The 15,349-nt window shown below is 39.4% G+C and overlaps 3 protein-coding genes across 3 annotated transcripts; 2 read left to right on the top strand and 1 right to left on the bottom strand.

Moving 5' to 3' along the window:
• Window positions 1-1,370: 1,370 nt before the first annotated feature.
• LOC133842857 (ATP-dependent translocase ABCB1-like) lies at window positions 1,371-7,798 on the bottom strand. The gene is given in 10 exon segments (XM_062276133.1): window positions 1,371-1,672; window positions 1,675-1,794; window positions 1,860-2,008; window positions 2,080-2,639; window positions 2,700-2,839; window positions 2,901-3,206; window positions 3,498-5,430; window positions 5,504-5,787; window positions 5,849-6,074; window positions 7,576-7,798. Coding segments are annotated over 10 exon segments (3,915 nt in total). The 5' UTR covers window positions 7,692-7,798; the 3' UTR covers window positions 1,371-1,591.
• A 2,325-nt stretch (window positions 7,799-10,123) lies between these two features.
• LOC133842498 (cytochrome b5) lies at window positions 10,124-12,448 on the top strand. The gene is made up of 2 exons (XM_062275605.1): window positions 10,124-10,329; window positions 11,638-12,448. Exons 1-2 carry the CDS (start codon window positions 10,210-10,212, stop codon window positions 11,923-11,925), a joined length of 408 nt encoding a protein of 135 aa, XP_062131589.1. The 5' UTR covers window positions 10,124-10,209; the 3' UTR covers window positions 11,926-12,448.
• A 59-nt stretch (window positions 12,449-12,507) lies between these two features.
• LOC133842491 (glycerol-3-phosphate dehydrogenase, mitochondrial) lies at window positions 12,508-15,172 on the top strand. The gene has a single exon (XM_062275594.1). The coding sequence runs from the start codon at window positions 12,523-12,525 to the stop codon at window positions 14,650-14,652; it is 2,130 nt and encodes a 709-aa protein (XP_062131578.1). The 5' UTR covers window positions 12,508-12,522; the 3' UTR covers window positions 14,653-15,172.
• Window positions 15,173-15,349: the final 177 nt, after the last annotated feature.

A 15,349-nucleotide genomic window follows, 5' to 3' on the forward strand; every position in this document is an offset into this window, starting at 1 on the left:
AATAGGATTACAGAACAGAATGATGTTGTATGTGAATGAAATTGTAATTACAGTTTGATTGAGTACATATGCACTTTATTAATTGGTCACAATTTGGAGTTTGTTGGGCACATATTAAGTATACGACACATACATCAGACTGTCTCATAAACGCATCAACATATTTTTTGATAAGTCATTGCACATCACTCACACATATTCTATATGTATATAGTAATCATTCCAGACTCATTGGCTGACAAACTATTGATGCATAGCCCACAACACAATTTAACAATTTAAAATATTACAATATATCAAATATATCAATATATATATTACAAATATCCTCATTTTTATCGTAGTTCTAACTATAGTAATTATTAAAGGATAAGACATATTGTTGTTTGGAAAGCTGTATCCATATAATGTCTCAAAAAGGTTGCCAAGAAAAAAGTAAAAAATCTATAGTGTGCTCGACTGCGAGATACCCGCTAGCCATTTTCAATTAAAACTAAACTTTCTCGGCACACTTCAAGAATAAACATACATATACTCTATTTGTGTTACTAAGGTTTTTTAGTAGCTTGCATGCGCAAATAGTATCGTATATGTTATTAAAGATCAAATTAAATGCTTTATTGTTGAAGTATATACATACATATTTGTACGTTCGTATATGTTACTAAGCACTTAAAGTTTGGCTGTGACTTCAAACAATTGACCAAGCTTCGCCACCGACACGAATTCAAGAAGTGTCAAAATACTTATAATGCAATTAGCCGATCGAAATGTAGGCGAGCATTAACAATGCCAAAGAGCATTCAATGCTGCCGGTGGAAGCAGCGTTGCTGGCAGAAGCTGTTACTGCATTACATTATCTTTAACTGTACCTTCTGCTCCCGATATACATACATATAATATGTATATGGAGGCGGAGAGCCCAGTTTTTCTATCGGCACAAAATTATAAAATCCCCTCTAAAAACCGTAGATTCGCGGCCAAGAGTCTCAGCCACCACTACCACAAGAGAAGTAACTAACTGAAGCTCAGTCACTATGAAGAGATCAATCAAAAGACTAGCTAAAGCTACACATATTATTTTACACTAGTTGGAATGTTGAAACTTTTTTATCTATATAAAATAACAACTCAAACCAAAACATAGGACGGGGTTCAACGATTTCTAGTGTAGATAAGTTTAGATTGTGTAAACTTAAAACATACGTGAACCATAATATTATTTACAAACTGAACAAACAATTCTTTTCATGGATTGAGTGTGTTTGTCAATTAATCTTATCAATTTTACTCCAGGCAAGCAATTAGGTACTTAATTATAGTGTATAAATCGCGTGACTTCCTTGTTATGCATTATATTGAATTGTAAATTTAATAATGTTGTTATATATTGGTTTCAATTTTGTTATTTATTCATAACTTGATGTATTAACAGTTCGTTTGACTTTGGTCTTAAATACTACTAATGTTCTTAACGATCTACGCTTATATAAATGCCTATGGATTGTCACTTATTATATGATAGTAATACTAGTTTAACATTGATCGAAGCTCCGAATAAGCCTAAAGGTTTTGACTAGACGACGAGTATTTACGCAGCGCCAGATTGCAATTTGTACAATGTGTAGTAGAGACCACGATTCTGGAGTAGCTCCTTGTGGCTGCCGCTCTCTCACAGACGACACCGTTCTCGAACACATAGATGACATCCGAGTCGACGACGGTGGACAATCTGTGGGCTATGCTAATGGTGGTCCGTCCTTCAGCGGCAGCATCCAAGGCCTCTTGAACGATCTGTTTGAAAAGACAACAATATATTAAGCAACTTATTTAAAGCTAGTTAAAACCCTTTGATTTACCTTTTCACTTTCGGCGTCCAAGGCTGAAGTAGCCTCGTCAAGCAGAAGGATTTTAGGATTACGGATAAGTGCGCGAGCAATGGCAATACGTTGCTTCTGTCCGCCGGACAACTGTGTGCCCTTCTCACCCATGCGTGTTTCGTAGCCCTAAAAGAAATCAATGAACGATAAGTTAAATTAACTGGCCAAATAAATCCATGAGTCCAATGTTACTTACCAGGGGGTAAGGATGCAATGAATTGATGAATATTTGATTTCTTTGCCGACGCAATAACCTCCTGATCCGTCACAATTCTGGAGTTATCACCATATGCAATATTCTCGCGAATGGTGCGATCAAACAAAATCGGTTCCTGTGACACAATTCCCAATTGCATGCGCAGATTAGATATGGCCAAATCGCGGAGATCGTGCTCATCGATCTGCACTGAACCAACGTCGGCATCGTAGAATCGCTGCACCAGCTGAATACAAGTGGATTTGCCGCAACCCGAGGGACCCACCAGGGCCACCTTTTGGCCATTTTGAACCGCAAGTATCAGACCCTTAAGCACCTGGATCTCCTGTCGCGTAGGATAGCTGAACTCAACCTTATCGAAGAGCACGTTTCCATTGGAGTGCCAAGGTTCCCTGGAGACATCCGGTTTGTCGCTAATGAGAGGTTTACGCTCAAGGAACTGCAGAATGGTTGCCGCAGCAGAGACACCCTTTTGCATGTTGGGTGCAAAGGCCAAGGCGCTAGCAATCGATGCAGTGCCCATGATCAGAGCCTGGGAAACTCTGTAGATGAAGGAAAGTTGCAGTTGATGCAGAAATTATGGATGTCATTGTTCAACTCACTTGAAGACGTCACCAAAGAGCATGCCACGATTGACCACACACCAACCACCATAGTACATGCAAGCTGCGTAGGCGAAGAACATCATAGATCTAGCCAGACCATAGACAATGCCACGATAGTGGGTATTCTTCTTGGATTTCTACAAAAGGAATCATGGCAAATATGAGTAAAAGCAGGAGAACATCATAGGGATAACTTACCTCAACCGCAGGGGTTAGCATGTCAATGTAGTTCTTGTGGAACATATCTTCACGACCCAATGAAACGACCGTGCGTATATTGGACACCACTTCGACGGCTAGTTTGGTGGTGTTCTCCATGATCTTGGCATTGCCCATGTTCTCTTGAGCCATCACAGTACGTTGCAAATAAAACGATATGAGAATGAAGGGCATAAAGGCAATGGCCACAAGTCCCAAGCTCCACTCGTAGTACATGGCTAAGGCGACGCCCAAGACGATCGTGGAAATCGATTGGATAATGCTGCCAATGCGCTGACCTGTCGCCTGTAAAAATTCATCAAATGTTTACTAAGCAATTTCTAATTCACGAGTTGCAGCCAACAACAAAAGTCTGATTAGCGTTTGCTTATCTGCCCCATGTACTATTGGCTATCGGTCATGTCAGCTACGAGCTGCAATATATATAGATTGATAATGGGCAAATTATCAGCGCAAAACACTTATCGCCCAAGTGGCAAAGTATTTGGACAATTGTTAAGAGGTTGTAAACTTATGTGAATCAACAAATTGGCGTTAGGCAGACTTTGATTGGTAAATTGCTGGTGGGATACTTACGCCCTGAACAGCGGCGGCATCTCCAGATAAGCGAGCGCAAAGACTGCCGGTACCATTAGCACGGTCATCGAACCAGGCAACCTCCTGATTCAACATCGCCTCAAACATCAGTCCTCTCAAGCGTTCCGTTAGACGTTCGCCCGCAATTCCAAACTGATAGATCTGCATGAATGTGGCGATACCGACAACAATGCCAACGATCACGAAGTACAAACTGTATTGATTGGTATTTTCGCGAACGTATTCATCTACCGGGGACTGCAACACCTGAAGGATGCTGCCGAAAAGCTGAGCAAATAAGGGCATAGCAAAACCCATGATAATGGAACTGATGCAGCCAATAGTGATTTGAAGCCATTCGGGTTTATTCATCCGAATCACACCCATCATAGGCGATGGTTCCTTCTCCTTCTTTTTCTTCTTATCGATCGCTTGCTCTTCTTCCTCCTCTTCCTCGTGCAAGATCTTAATCTCTTGATCATCTTCATCCTTAATGTCAAAGTTCTTGTAGATATCTCCGGTGGGACTCAACACACTGCCATCATCGTCACCCATCTGTGTGGTCACCAGATTGAAGTAGTGATTCTTGAGCATCATCAGCTCCTGATGAGTTCCGGCTTCGACAATTTGTCCACTGTTGATCACCACAATCTTATCGGCACGTCGCACAGTCGATAGACGATGGGCCACAATAATAGTGGTGCGTCCCTTGCTAACTTTCTCCAATGCAGCCTGCACCTTGGCCTCACTAGCTGTGTCCAGAGCGGAGGTAGCCTCATCGAGGAGCAGAATTTCCGGATCACGAATCAAAGCCCGAGCAATGGCAATACGTTGCTTCTGTCCGCCGGACAACTGAGCACCTCGTTCGCCCACCAACGTATCGTAGCCCTTGGGCAATTTCTTGATGAAGACGGCAGCATTGGCAGCAGCAGCCGCTGCCTCGATGTCTTCCCTGGTAGCATCTTCACGACCATAGCGAATGTTCTCGTAGATCGACTGGCCAAAGAGCACGGGCTCCTGTCCGACGACACCGATGCGCGAGCGCAGCCAATTGATGTTTATGTCCTTGATGTTGTGGCCGTTGAAGAAGAGGTCTCCGCCCTGGGGATCATAGTAACGCTGCAACAGCTGGATGCACGTGGACTTGCCACAACCCGAGGGTCCCACCAAGGCGACAGTTTCGCCACGATGAATCGTCAGATTCAGCTTTTGCAGAATGGGAATTTCCTTGCGCGTGGGATATTGGAACTCAACATCGCGGAATTCAATTTTGGTCAGGGGTTCATTCAATCGCTTGCCACGTGGCTCGAGGGGATTAATGGTTGGCTCTTGTTCAATGATGTGGAAGACCTTAGCGCAAGCACCTTTGGCAATGCCAAATGCTTCGATATAGGGCGAGGCCATGCCTATGTTCATTGAGCCCATCATGATGGAGAAGAAGACAGTGATCATGGTGCCAGGGTCATAGTTTTCATAATAAGGGTCTTTACGACCCTTGATGACCAAGCCAACGCCATACCAAAAGGCTAAGGCATATGAAGCATATATGAAGAACCAGAGCAGGCCAAATCCAATGCCCGAGAACATGTTGCGCTTAATGTTCAGCAGCTTAGCTGCAATCACTTTTGATTTGTAAGCAGACACCTCTTTGGCTTCGCCTTCAAATGCTTTCACTGTCCGCACTCCAGAGAGCGCCTCTTCAGCGACGACAGCGGCACTGGCATAAATGTTCACCTCCTGCTTGGCTAGCTTGGATGTGGCAATGGCCACAAAGCCCATGGCAATGAAGGTCACAGGCATACTGGTCAAACACACCAAAGATAACTGCCAGCCCTTGACGAAGGCCAAGACAATGGAGCCGAGGAATGCGACCATAAAATGCACAAAGATCACAACTTTTTCACCCAGGCCATCCTCCATTTTCGACAGATCTCTGCATAGGAAAAGAAGAGGGAGAATTGTATTTAATCTCCGAATTAGTCTTTGAATTTAGTGCAAACACTTACTCGTTCATGCGACTGGCGACTTCACCGCTCTGATGGAAATCATACCAGCTCATATCCTGATGCAGCACAGACTTGAAGAACTTGGAGCGAATGGACATAATTTGAGAGTGGGCAGCATAATTGAAGCATGTGACGGAGAGGTAACTGCAGACGAGCATCACAATACCAATATATGTATTGTTCAGTGAGAATTGCTGCACGGCATCGAGTAAGGCATTAGAACCAGGGTCGTCTCTCTGATACCTGGTTCCTTCTTCTTGTAAACCACTCAAGTTAATCATATCCTAAAGGTAAGTTGCACTATTAATATTCAATTTTTCTAAAGTCATACTATATTAAACATACGTTTGTGAGATCACCAAAGATCAAACTGTTCGCTGGCGTCGTTAGACCCGTGGCGATAGCACCGACAAATCCAATAAAATAAAGTATACGATCCTTCGTTGTGGCATATCGGAACATCGAAAAGAAACTAACAGGCTTAATATCTTCCTTGGGTCTGCCATCGTCTTCCTCAGTGTCTTCAGCGTTGTCATGCTTGGATTTCTTCTTCTTCGACTTATTGGGTTCACTGAAGAATAAAAAAGATATTGAAGCACGCGCCTTTTATGAATATCATTCAAAACCATTGAACATTATATATGGGCAATTTAACTAGTCATCGGTTTGTTTATCGCCAACCCGGGGCCCATTCAAGGCCTCTTGAGTTTACGTAAAATCGTTAAAGAAACTACGCTACGCTTATAGTATATGAGATTATGTATATCAATAATTCATATCAACGTCGTCATAGGATCACATTTTTTAATGGACGCGTTAACGTATCAATAGATCACGCTTAGTCAATTTATATAAATTCACGCGTTATAAGCGCCAAAAGATATGCGTTCGTTTCTTTGTTATAATTTTGATTGGTGCAGTAAATTTTATGATTTCGAATTCCGACTTTCTGAAGCTCGCTATGATAATGGTACTATTTGATACCGAGACCAGTCACACGACGCGAAATCGCTCAGTCATGATTACATTAGCTTCTGGTAGACCTCTCAATTATTATCTGTCTGGCTATTAGTTAATTCATTTACTTATTAGCTTATCATATATAAGTATAGTAAGATTACATAGTCAATATTTATATTTTTTGCTCATACGTATTGTTATTCATTGAAGTATTTACGATTATAAAGCGCAATCGCATTTTTCCTTTAAGATCTTCAAGTTATGAGTACTACATTATGAATGCTAACATTTCTCTGTTTAATTTTAATATTGTTTTTCTTAATTTGTAGTTTTTCTGTCTATTTTATAGTATTCTACAATTTAATTTGAAGTTACAATTATATTAAATACAAAATTTTCCATAAATAATACTAGATTGCATCATTATTATTTATTTTTAAGTTTTATGGCTCTAAACCTGATAATAAATCATATCATTGGTAGTGCACAATTGAAGATAGGGCTAATTATATCACAATTACGATTGTAAATGATCGGAACATTATAATGATGAAACTTTCCTTATTATGGACAACTTAAAAATTGAATTACTTTACAAAATTGCTTTGAAATATTATTCATTACTTGACTGATATTTATGCGTGCACTTTAATAACAAAAAAAAATAAATTTTGTGTATTGTCTGTTAATTAAAATAACGTAAATTCCTAGAATTCTTTTTACAAATCACAATAATTTGATAATTGTTATCAATATTCCAGACAAATATTTTAAATGGTTTCCTTGGTACAGCCAAACTTGAACCAAATGCACGTGTGAGCACTTTCTAATCTTAAGTTGAGCATATCCTTTAAATAATTTCAATCCTTAATTGAATAAAAAATGTTAACTTTTTAATGTAGTCTATTAAATCATTAAATCTTGAGTAATATAATCACTAATAACACGCGATGAAACACATTTAATCGTTTTCAATAATTCTTATCAATTTGATGATTTGGTAAAAAATGGTTAGTTCTTATTAAAGAAATATTTTCTTTCAATTGAATTAAACTAATTTAATTAAAATTAATTATGCAAAACACAAACTGATATCCAATTTTTCAACTCACAAGCTTTTGCGTTCTTTATCGTTTGCTGCGAAGGATTCACCCAAAACGATATTCGATTTATATTGTGACAATCGATTGTCGTCGTCCTTGACGACATTACCGTTCGACGCGGTCATAGCGCAATTTATCGATCTATTTGTATAGTCCTTTGGAATTTACTGTACATATAAGAGAATTGCGGATTGGAAGAGCGTGTGAACTGAATCTGACCACAGGTAAAAAGAGACTTATGAAATTCGTCAAAACATATGGGCTTATATTCAAACAGGCAACAGGCTAGGCAACAAATTATATTAGTTGATATCGGTTCTGCTGATAATGTTTATCAGCTTATTGTGCTATTAATATGGTAAGAGTAGGCGGAAAGAGAGAGACCACGTGTTAATAAAATGAAGAGTGAATTTCAATTTGTATTATCAAAAGTCTAAGAAAAATAAATATTTGGTTTTAAGAGAATTTTACTGGATTTAATTTTGATTAGCGATAATTTCACAATGATCCCACGCAATGCGGCTAAAACTAATGGCCAATAAAACTAACACATTTTAGTTGGGCTTCACAATTCAGGTTGTTAAATTAACTCTCCCTGATTATGAATGTCATCATTATTGGTTAGAAAAAAACAATAATAGAGAGCGAACAATGCATTACTCACACCGCTTACTCTCTGTTAATATTTATCGCAATCATTTTCTTATCAATGAGAAAAGCGTGACCCAAGTAACACAAGAACCAATAGGATTACGGCAGATCAAAGCTTGTATACGAAATAGAAATTAACATTTTGTATTTATTCAATCGAGTACATATAAACAATTATTTAGCATTTACTAGATTACGTTTAAAGTACAGAAGTAATCATCGATCATACTGGAACATATTATGTGTATTAGGGTAGGGTACAAACAAGACAAATGAGTTTCTAAGTGGATGGAATCAAGAAACGTGACTTGATATAGAGACAGAGTTGAGAAACACGAGACTTTTTTATGGCAGTGACGTAGAACATTAAGGTGACACTTTCCGTAAAAATATCATAGTACTAAGAGTCAATACCGAGTACTGTCAAATATGATTCAGTGCCAACATTTTGATAACTGCTAATCACGATGCATGAACAAAATGAGTTCGTCTATACTATCGTGTCAAAGAGAAGAACGAAATCAAAACCAAAATGTACTTTTCCTGTGTTGTCTGTCGCCAATTTGTCTGAGCAATGTCAAGATCTATGTTATTGACAAAGGTCATAAAGTTATGTCAATTTTATATCATTCTGTACCCAAGGAAAGCACTCAACGAACGAACTTAAATACATATGAACATATTTATGTACATATGCATCACCATTATACCATAATTATATTAAATAAATATGAAGTAATGATAATGCTATGATTTTGATAGTTATTCATTGTATATAATGATTATTTTGAAGAAGTTTACTAAATTTTAGTCATAACCATTACTTTTGATTAAAAAAATAAAAACTAATGATGATTTATTTTTACAGCTTAAAAATAACAACGTATGTAAATTGGATATGTATATATTTATTGTAATTAAACACATTTCTGCTTTTAAAAATTTGGCACAGAATTTATATTATTATTATTATTTTATTATCATTTGAACCTAACTAACGGAAAATTATTTAGATGGGAAGTTTAATAAATTTTGGTCTTATGAAAAAATATCAAATTAAAATCTAATGATGACTTATTTGTATCGCTTAAAAATCGTGTGTAAATATAATAATTTAAACAAATGGTTGCTGCTTTTTAAAAATAGACATTGCCTTTTTTAAATTGTAATATTTTGAACATAACTAACGGTAAATAACATAGGTGGTATTTATTTACCACAGTAATTTATTATACATACTAAATAGCTTTATCACTATGCAAGTCATTGAAAGCCCGCCCTATGATAATAGTACATATTTAACGATAACATTATGATTATGGAGTGTGTGTGGTTTATCGTTTGACAACTATCACAGACACAGATCACAGTCATCATTTTAAGTGCAAAAGTAATACAATAATAATGTAAATAATTATAATATAGTACATAATACAATAATGTAAAAGTCTGACAGTTGGAATATTTATGTTGAATACCAGAAACGATGTTTCAAAAATTTGTCAGTTATAGAGAGCTTCCATTTTGATTTTAAATGTTTTTAATAATAACTTAAGCGTGTGATTTAAAATGGTTAGAGTTATAATTTTTATAATCTGCGCATAATTTCATAAACTAATTACTAGAATTCGCCATTCCAATTTGAAAAGTACGCCAATTTCAAATTGGAGCTACCAATATTACATTAAAGTCGTAGAAAATTAATAAAAGAGTGACAACTCTGGACTTGGGTTTTCCGAAGAGCTAAAGAAACGTAAACCAAAAAATATATTGTTTAGTAAGACCGTACGCGGAGTAAGAAATAATTTTTGGTATAAATAACTGAAAATTACCAGAATTATTTTGTAGGTATTTTTTGGTTTAGTATGTTATCTCATTTGCGTTTAAAAGTGTATTTTAAAAATTGAAGAGCGGTCACATCCCAATCACAGGTGTTCAATAAAAAGTTGGTGATAGAAAGAAATAGAAACGCAATTCAACAAGTCATCAAACATGTCGAGCGGTGATGAAAAAACTTTTACGCGTGCGGAAGTCGCCAAACACAACACCAACAAGGACACATGGCTGCTCATCCACAATAGCGTTTACGATGTCACCGCATTTCTGAACGAGGTGAGCATGCCCTAGGCAAAAACAGCAAAAAAAAAGAACAACAACAACAGTTAGCTTAAGCTAGAGAAGTACACGTCGAAATCAGGGCGCGGGCATTAAGTCATTCCGGCGGACTAGTGTATTAGTGTGGTGAAAAGTTGTCTTATCATGGCGAATTGAGTTTTTACAACTCGTTTCAATCGTGTTAGATGTTAACCTTTGAGATCCCACAATAATAATGGGAGCAACTACAATGCGTGCATATAAATACATGTGTATGTATGTAGTTGCTACCAGCGTGCAACACACCAAATGGCAGTGTAGATTTGGTCTGTACTTTGACCTATGGTCATTTGTTGACCTGCTATTTTTGTACACCATACATTTCCATTTGTTGAACAAAAAACCAGTCGTATTTTTGTGTTTATAATTTCAATATATTTTATTTTTACAAATTTGTTGGTGACGCAGTTGGAATTTGTTGTCATTATCAATGGGAATGGGAAATAGGGCAAAAGTTAAGCGAATTTCGGTGTAAGCGGAATTAACATGATTTATATGGAAAATACGACTGTTAAGTCTTGTGTAATTACAGTACTGCTGTGCATAATAAACCTAGAATTTAAGTATGCTATGTATATAGCAGCAGATGTTTCAAGTGATTTTTAGTATTGCTCGAAATGCGGGTACTTTGAGAATCGGGAGAGAAAGAGCAGGTATATATACAATTCATGCTTACGTTCAGAATTTAAATACTACTATATATGTATGTAGCCATTAATTAAAAACAAGTTGTGAGCAGTTTACCAAAAAAGAGAAAAAAAAAACTATAAACAAATCTATACCTTACGTTATGTATCTATGAACTGCATTATTGATGTTATTATAAGATAAAAACGAGTTCGATACTTTGATAATATATGTATGTATGCGTACATAAACAAATGTCGCTGTCATTGTGATACTTGCTTGTTTTCAATAGTTGTTGTGATAAGACTTGCCGGCTACTCTAAGAAGGCGCAATCTAATCATTACGCTGCATTTTCTTAACTTAAAAATTTAAAGTAGTATGATGAAAGACTCACGTTCACCATGCAAGTTATATGTTGGGCGTTGACCAACACTGATTAGCTGCTCCCCTTCACAATAGGAAGAATCAGCTTCCATGTTACATACTTTATCAGATGGACAACACAATGAGACATGGGTTTTGAATGTTTTAAACATTAGATTTATTTTTATTTTTGGATTCTCGATATTTCACGGTCAAGAGACGAGACTGTTTTGCATATGGGCATCTACATGTATTAAATATTCGTATTCTTGCAGCATCCCGGCGGTGAGGAAGTGCTCATCGAGCAGGCCGGCAAAGATGCCACCGAGAACTTTGAGGACGTGGGCCACAGCAACGATGCCCGCGAAATGATGAAGAAGTACAAAATCGGTGAGCTCGTGGCCAGCGAGCGCACCAATGTTGCACAGAAATCGGAACCCACATGGAGCACAGACACGCAGGCCGAGGAGAGTTCGGTGAAATCGTGGATAGTGCCTCTGGTGCTCTGTCTGGTTGCTACGCTTTTCTACAAGTTCTTCTTTGGCGGCGCTAAGCAACAGTAAATGCCAAAAGATGCAGCTGCAGCTTTAGCTTCCCTCATCCCGATGATTGCCTCTCATTTTTTCTGACTGCCACACACAACAACAACAACAACACACAAACATACACAACACACAAATATATGATGTAGTCGCATTCCAATGCCATGCCTTTAAAAAAAGAATCCAAAAAATTGTTCGTTGTGTGTTGCATGCATGCTGCTTGCAGGAGGTAATTTGTGGAGACACCATCTATGCGGTGGCTGTTGCAGCTAGATGCTGAGATTTTGAGTAGAAAGAATTTGTGCTAAGTTTTAAAGATATAAATGAGAAAGAGAAAACACTAAGGAAAGAATGAAGACATAATGAATTATTGTGAATGTTTTGGCATCTTGTTTCTTATTATTTTTGTACTAATAATCGCTTTAGTGAGTGGGATTGAGTTTTCTTACACTAGATAATCTGTTTTTGTAACTTTCCAAAATGCAACACACAAAAATTTTACACATATATTTAAATATACAAATAAATATAAACGTATTCAAAATTCATCTGTTGTCCCACCTTAGTTGTCAATCGAATAAGATTTGATTGATTTCATATTGCTTGCACATAGAAACCATGTCAAAATTGTTCCATGTAGCTCTGCTGGCCGGCAGCTCCATGCTGGGCATCTCCTCACTCACCTTGTGCCAGGAGCAGCGCAACAAGGCGCCGCAAATGAAACGTGAGCTCCCCACACGCAGCATGAATCTGGAGGCATTGCGACGCACCGAATACGACATCCTGATCATTGGCGGCGGCGCAGTTGGAGCTGGTTGTGCACTTGATTCGGCGACGCGGGGCCTGAAGACCGCTCTGGTGGAAGCCGATGATTTCGGGAGTGGAACCTCGTCCAAGTCCAGTAAATTACTGCATGGCGGACTTAGGGATCTGGATCAGGCCATCTCCAAACTGGACTTGGCCGCCTTTCGACGTGTGCGCACCTCGCTGGAGGAGCGCAGTAACATTGCCAATATGGCACCACACTTGAATCAACCGGTGCCCATCATGCTGCCAGTGCATCACTGGTGGCAACTGCCCTCGTATTGGGCCAAGCTGCACATCTATCATTTGATGGCACCCGGCACCACCCGAGGATTCCAATACATCAGCACACCCGAGGCACTGGACATATTTCCCATGTTGCCACGCGATATCTACGGAGCCTTTGTCTTTTACGAGGGTCAGCATGATGATGCGCGGTTGTGTCTCGCTGTCATCTTGACTGCTTCACGTTATGGTGCCGATGTCTGTAATCACATGAAGGTCACCGAACTGCTGTGCAACAAGCATGAGCAGATTGTGGGAGCCAAGGCAACTGATCAGTTGACTGGCAAATCGTACAAGATACGCGCCAAGGTGGTCATCAATGCCACGGGTCCGATGAGCGATAGCATCTGCCGGCTGGAGGATGTCAATGCGGTGCCACATTGCTCGCCCACCTGGGCCTCACACATTGTTCTACCGCCGTTCTACTGTCCCGAGGAAGTGGGTCTCTTCGATCCCTGCACGCGAAGTGGCTCCGCCATCTACTTCCTACCCTGGCTGGGACACACGCTGATGGGCACCTCGGATGAGCTGCGTGAATCGTCGGCGGGGCCACAGCCCACGGAAATGGAGGTGCAATATCTGCTAGATGGGATCAAGAACTATATTAATCCCAATTTCGATGTGCGCCGCTGTGATGTTCTAGCTGTTTGGGGTGGTTACAAGCCGCTGCCCACGGAGACGGATGAGCTGAAGGATTCGCTGCTCAAGAATCATCTGATTACGCTGGGCAAGGGCAAAATGTTGTCTATTGTGGGCGGCACCTGGTCTTCGTTCCGAATCATCGCCGAAGAGGCAATCGATGAAGCCATTCGAACTGGTGGCCTGCATCCATTGCGCCTCAACTCGATTACGGCGTCGTCCTGCAAACTAGATGGTGCCGATGGCTGGACACCGAATATGTTTATACGTCTGGTGCAGGATTTCGGACTGGAGCGTGATGTGGCGAAGCATTTGACCGACACCTATGGCTCGAATGCCTGTAAAGTGGCTGTCTGTGCTCATCCCAGCGGCAGTTGGCCCATCACCGGCAAGCGATTGCATTCCGAGTTTCCCTACATCGAAGCGGAGGTGCGTCAGGGCATTAAGGATTACGCCTGCACGTTGGTGGACATGGTTGCGCGTCGTCTGCGGGTGGCCTTCCTCAATGTGCACGTGGCCGAGGAGATATTGCCAAAGGTGGCCGATGTGATGGCTCATGAGCTGCAGTGGTCGAAGAAGAGAAGGGCGCAAGAGATCGAGGAAGGGAAACTCTTTCTCAGCACTCAGATGGGTCAATCACCCACGAATGCGTCGTCGGACCATGTGAATATTCCAATTAAAATGTCCGTGGATCAGGTGCAAAAGTATGCGGCGCATTTCAAGAGCCTGGACACCGAAGATACGGGCTTTGTGTCCATCAACAAATGCTGTGCGGCCATGAAAACCTTTGGCGTCAAAGAGGTGCCCGTGGATCTGATGCACAACGTTCTGCGTGACATTGATTGCCATTCGCAGGGCAAGGTGAATCTCTACGAGTTTCTGCTGCTCATGTCCGCTGTGGTCCATGGGGATACGGCGTATTTGCGCTATGCCAAACTGCGGCTGGATCAAAAGCTCAGCGCGATTAACAATCGCAAGCGACAAGTGATCTCAGTGGAGAGATCAGGTGGTGGACTATAAAATACATGATTCTCATTTAAATTGTTGAATGTCTCTAAATTACATGTTGAATTTTACTCCAATAATGAAAAGTCGGTTGGGCGAAGTTGCCACATCGACGAAATAAGAACGCACTTTAACGAAACTTTTCAACAAGCTTTCTTTCCCCCTATTTAATAAACTTGACTCCGCATTTTGTGTTTATTTTTATTTCGAATGGAAACCCTTTGTAATAATATTTGTTCCGTTGATTTGCAATTAGTAACATTTGATATTCTCTTAACAAATCCGAAAAGGTTTTCACATATATACAGGTATGTATTAGTTCTTCTGTATTTGTAACATTTTTCTTTCTATATAGATATTGGTTTCAACAATTACAATAATATACGCATAGTGTGGGGACATTGTATTTGTCAAACCAGTTAAACAACACAATTATTAAACATTTGTCATGCGTGTATTTTCTATTTGTGTATTTGTGCGTAATACACGTACAATCATAAACAATTACAATGTGTATGTAGTATGCTCTAAATGGGGAGGAGGGAGAAATACTCGATAAAGAAACAAAATGTATGCATTTAAACTAAAATAAATAATATTGTATTGTAATGTATATAGAGAAATATATAAATATTTGTTTTTGGGGGCATGTGTTGTATGTACAAAAACATACATAATTTGTATGTATAACTTGAAACATGGGTATTATTAT

Source organism: Drosophila sulfurigaster, chromosome 3 (assembly GCF_023558435.1).
Source record: "Drosophila sulfurigaster albostrigata strain 15112-1811.04 chromosome 3, ASM2355843v2, whole genome shotgun sequence".
NCBI lineage: Eukaryota > Metazoa > Arthropoda > Insecta > Diptera > Drosophilidae > Drosophila > Drosophila sulfurigaster.

Bases quoted from the DNA above. Each gene is read 5' to 3' on its own strand.
- LOC133842498 (XM_062275605.1), top strand. From the start codon at position 10,210: ATGTCGAGCGGTGATGAAAAAACTTTTACGCGTGCGGAAGTCGCCAAA. The intron at 10,330-11,637 runs GTGAGCATGCCC...GTATTCTTGCAG, and splicing joins TCACCGCATTTCTGAACGAG to CATCCCGGCGGTGAGGAAGT.
- LOC133842491 (XM_062275594.1), top strand. From the start codon at position 12,523: ATGTCAAAATTGTTCCATGTAGCTCTGCTGGCCGGCAGCTCCATGCTG.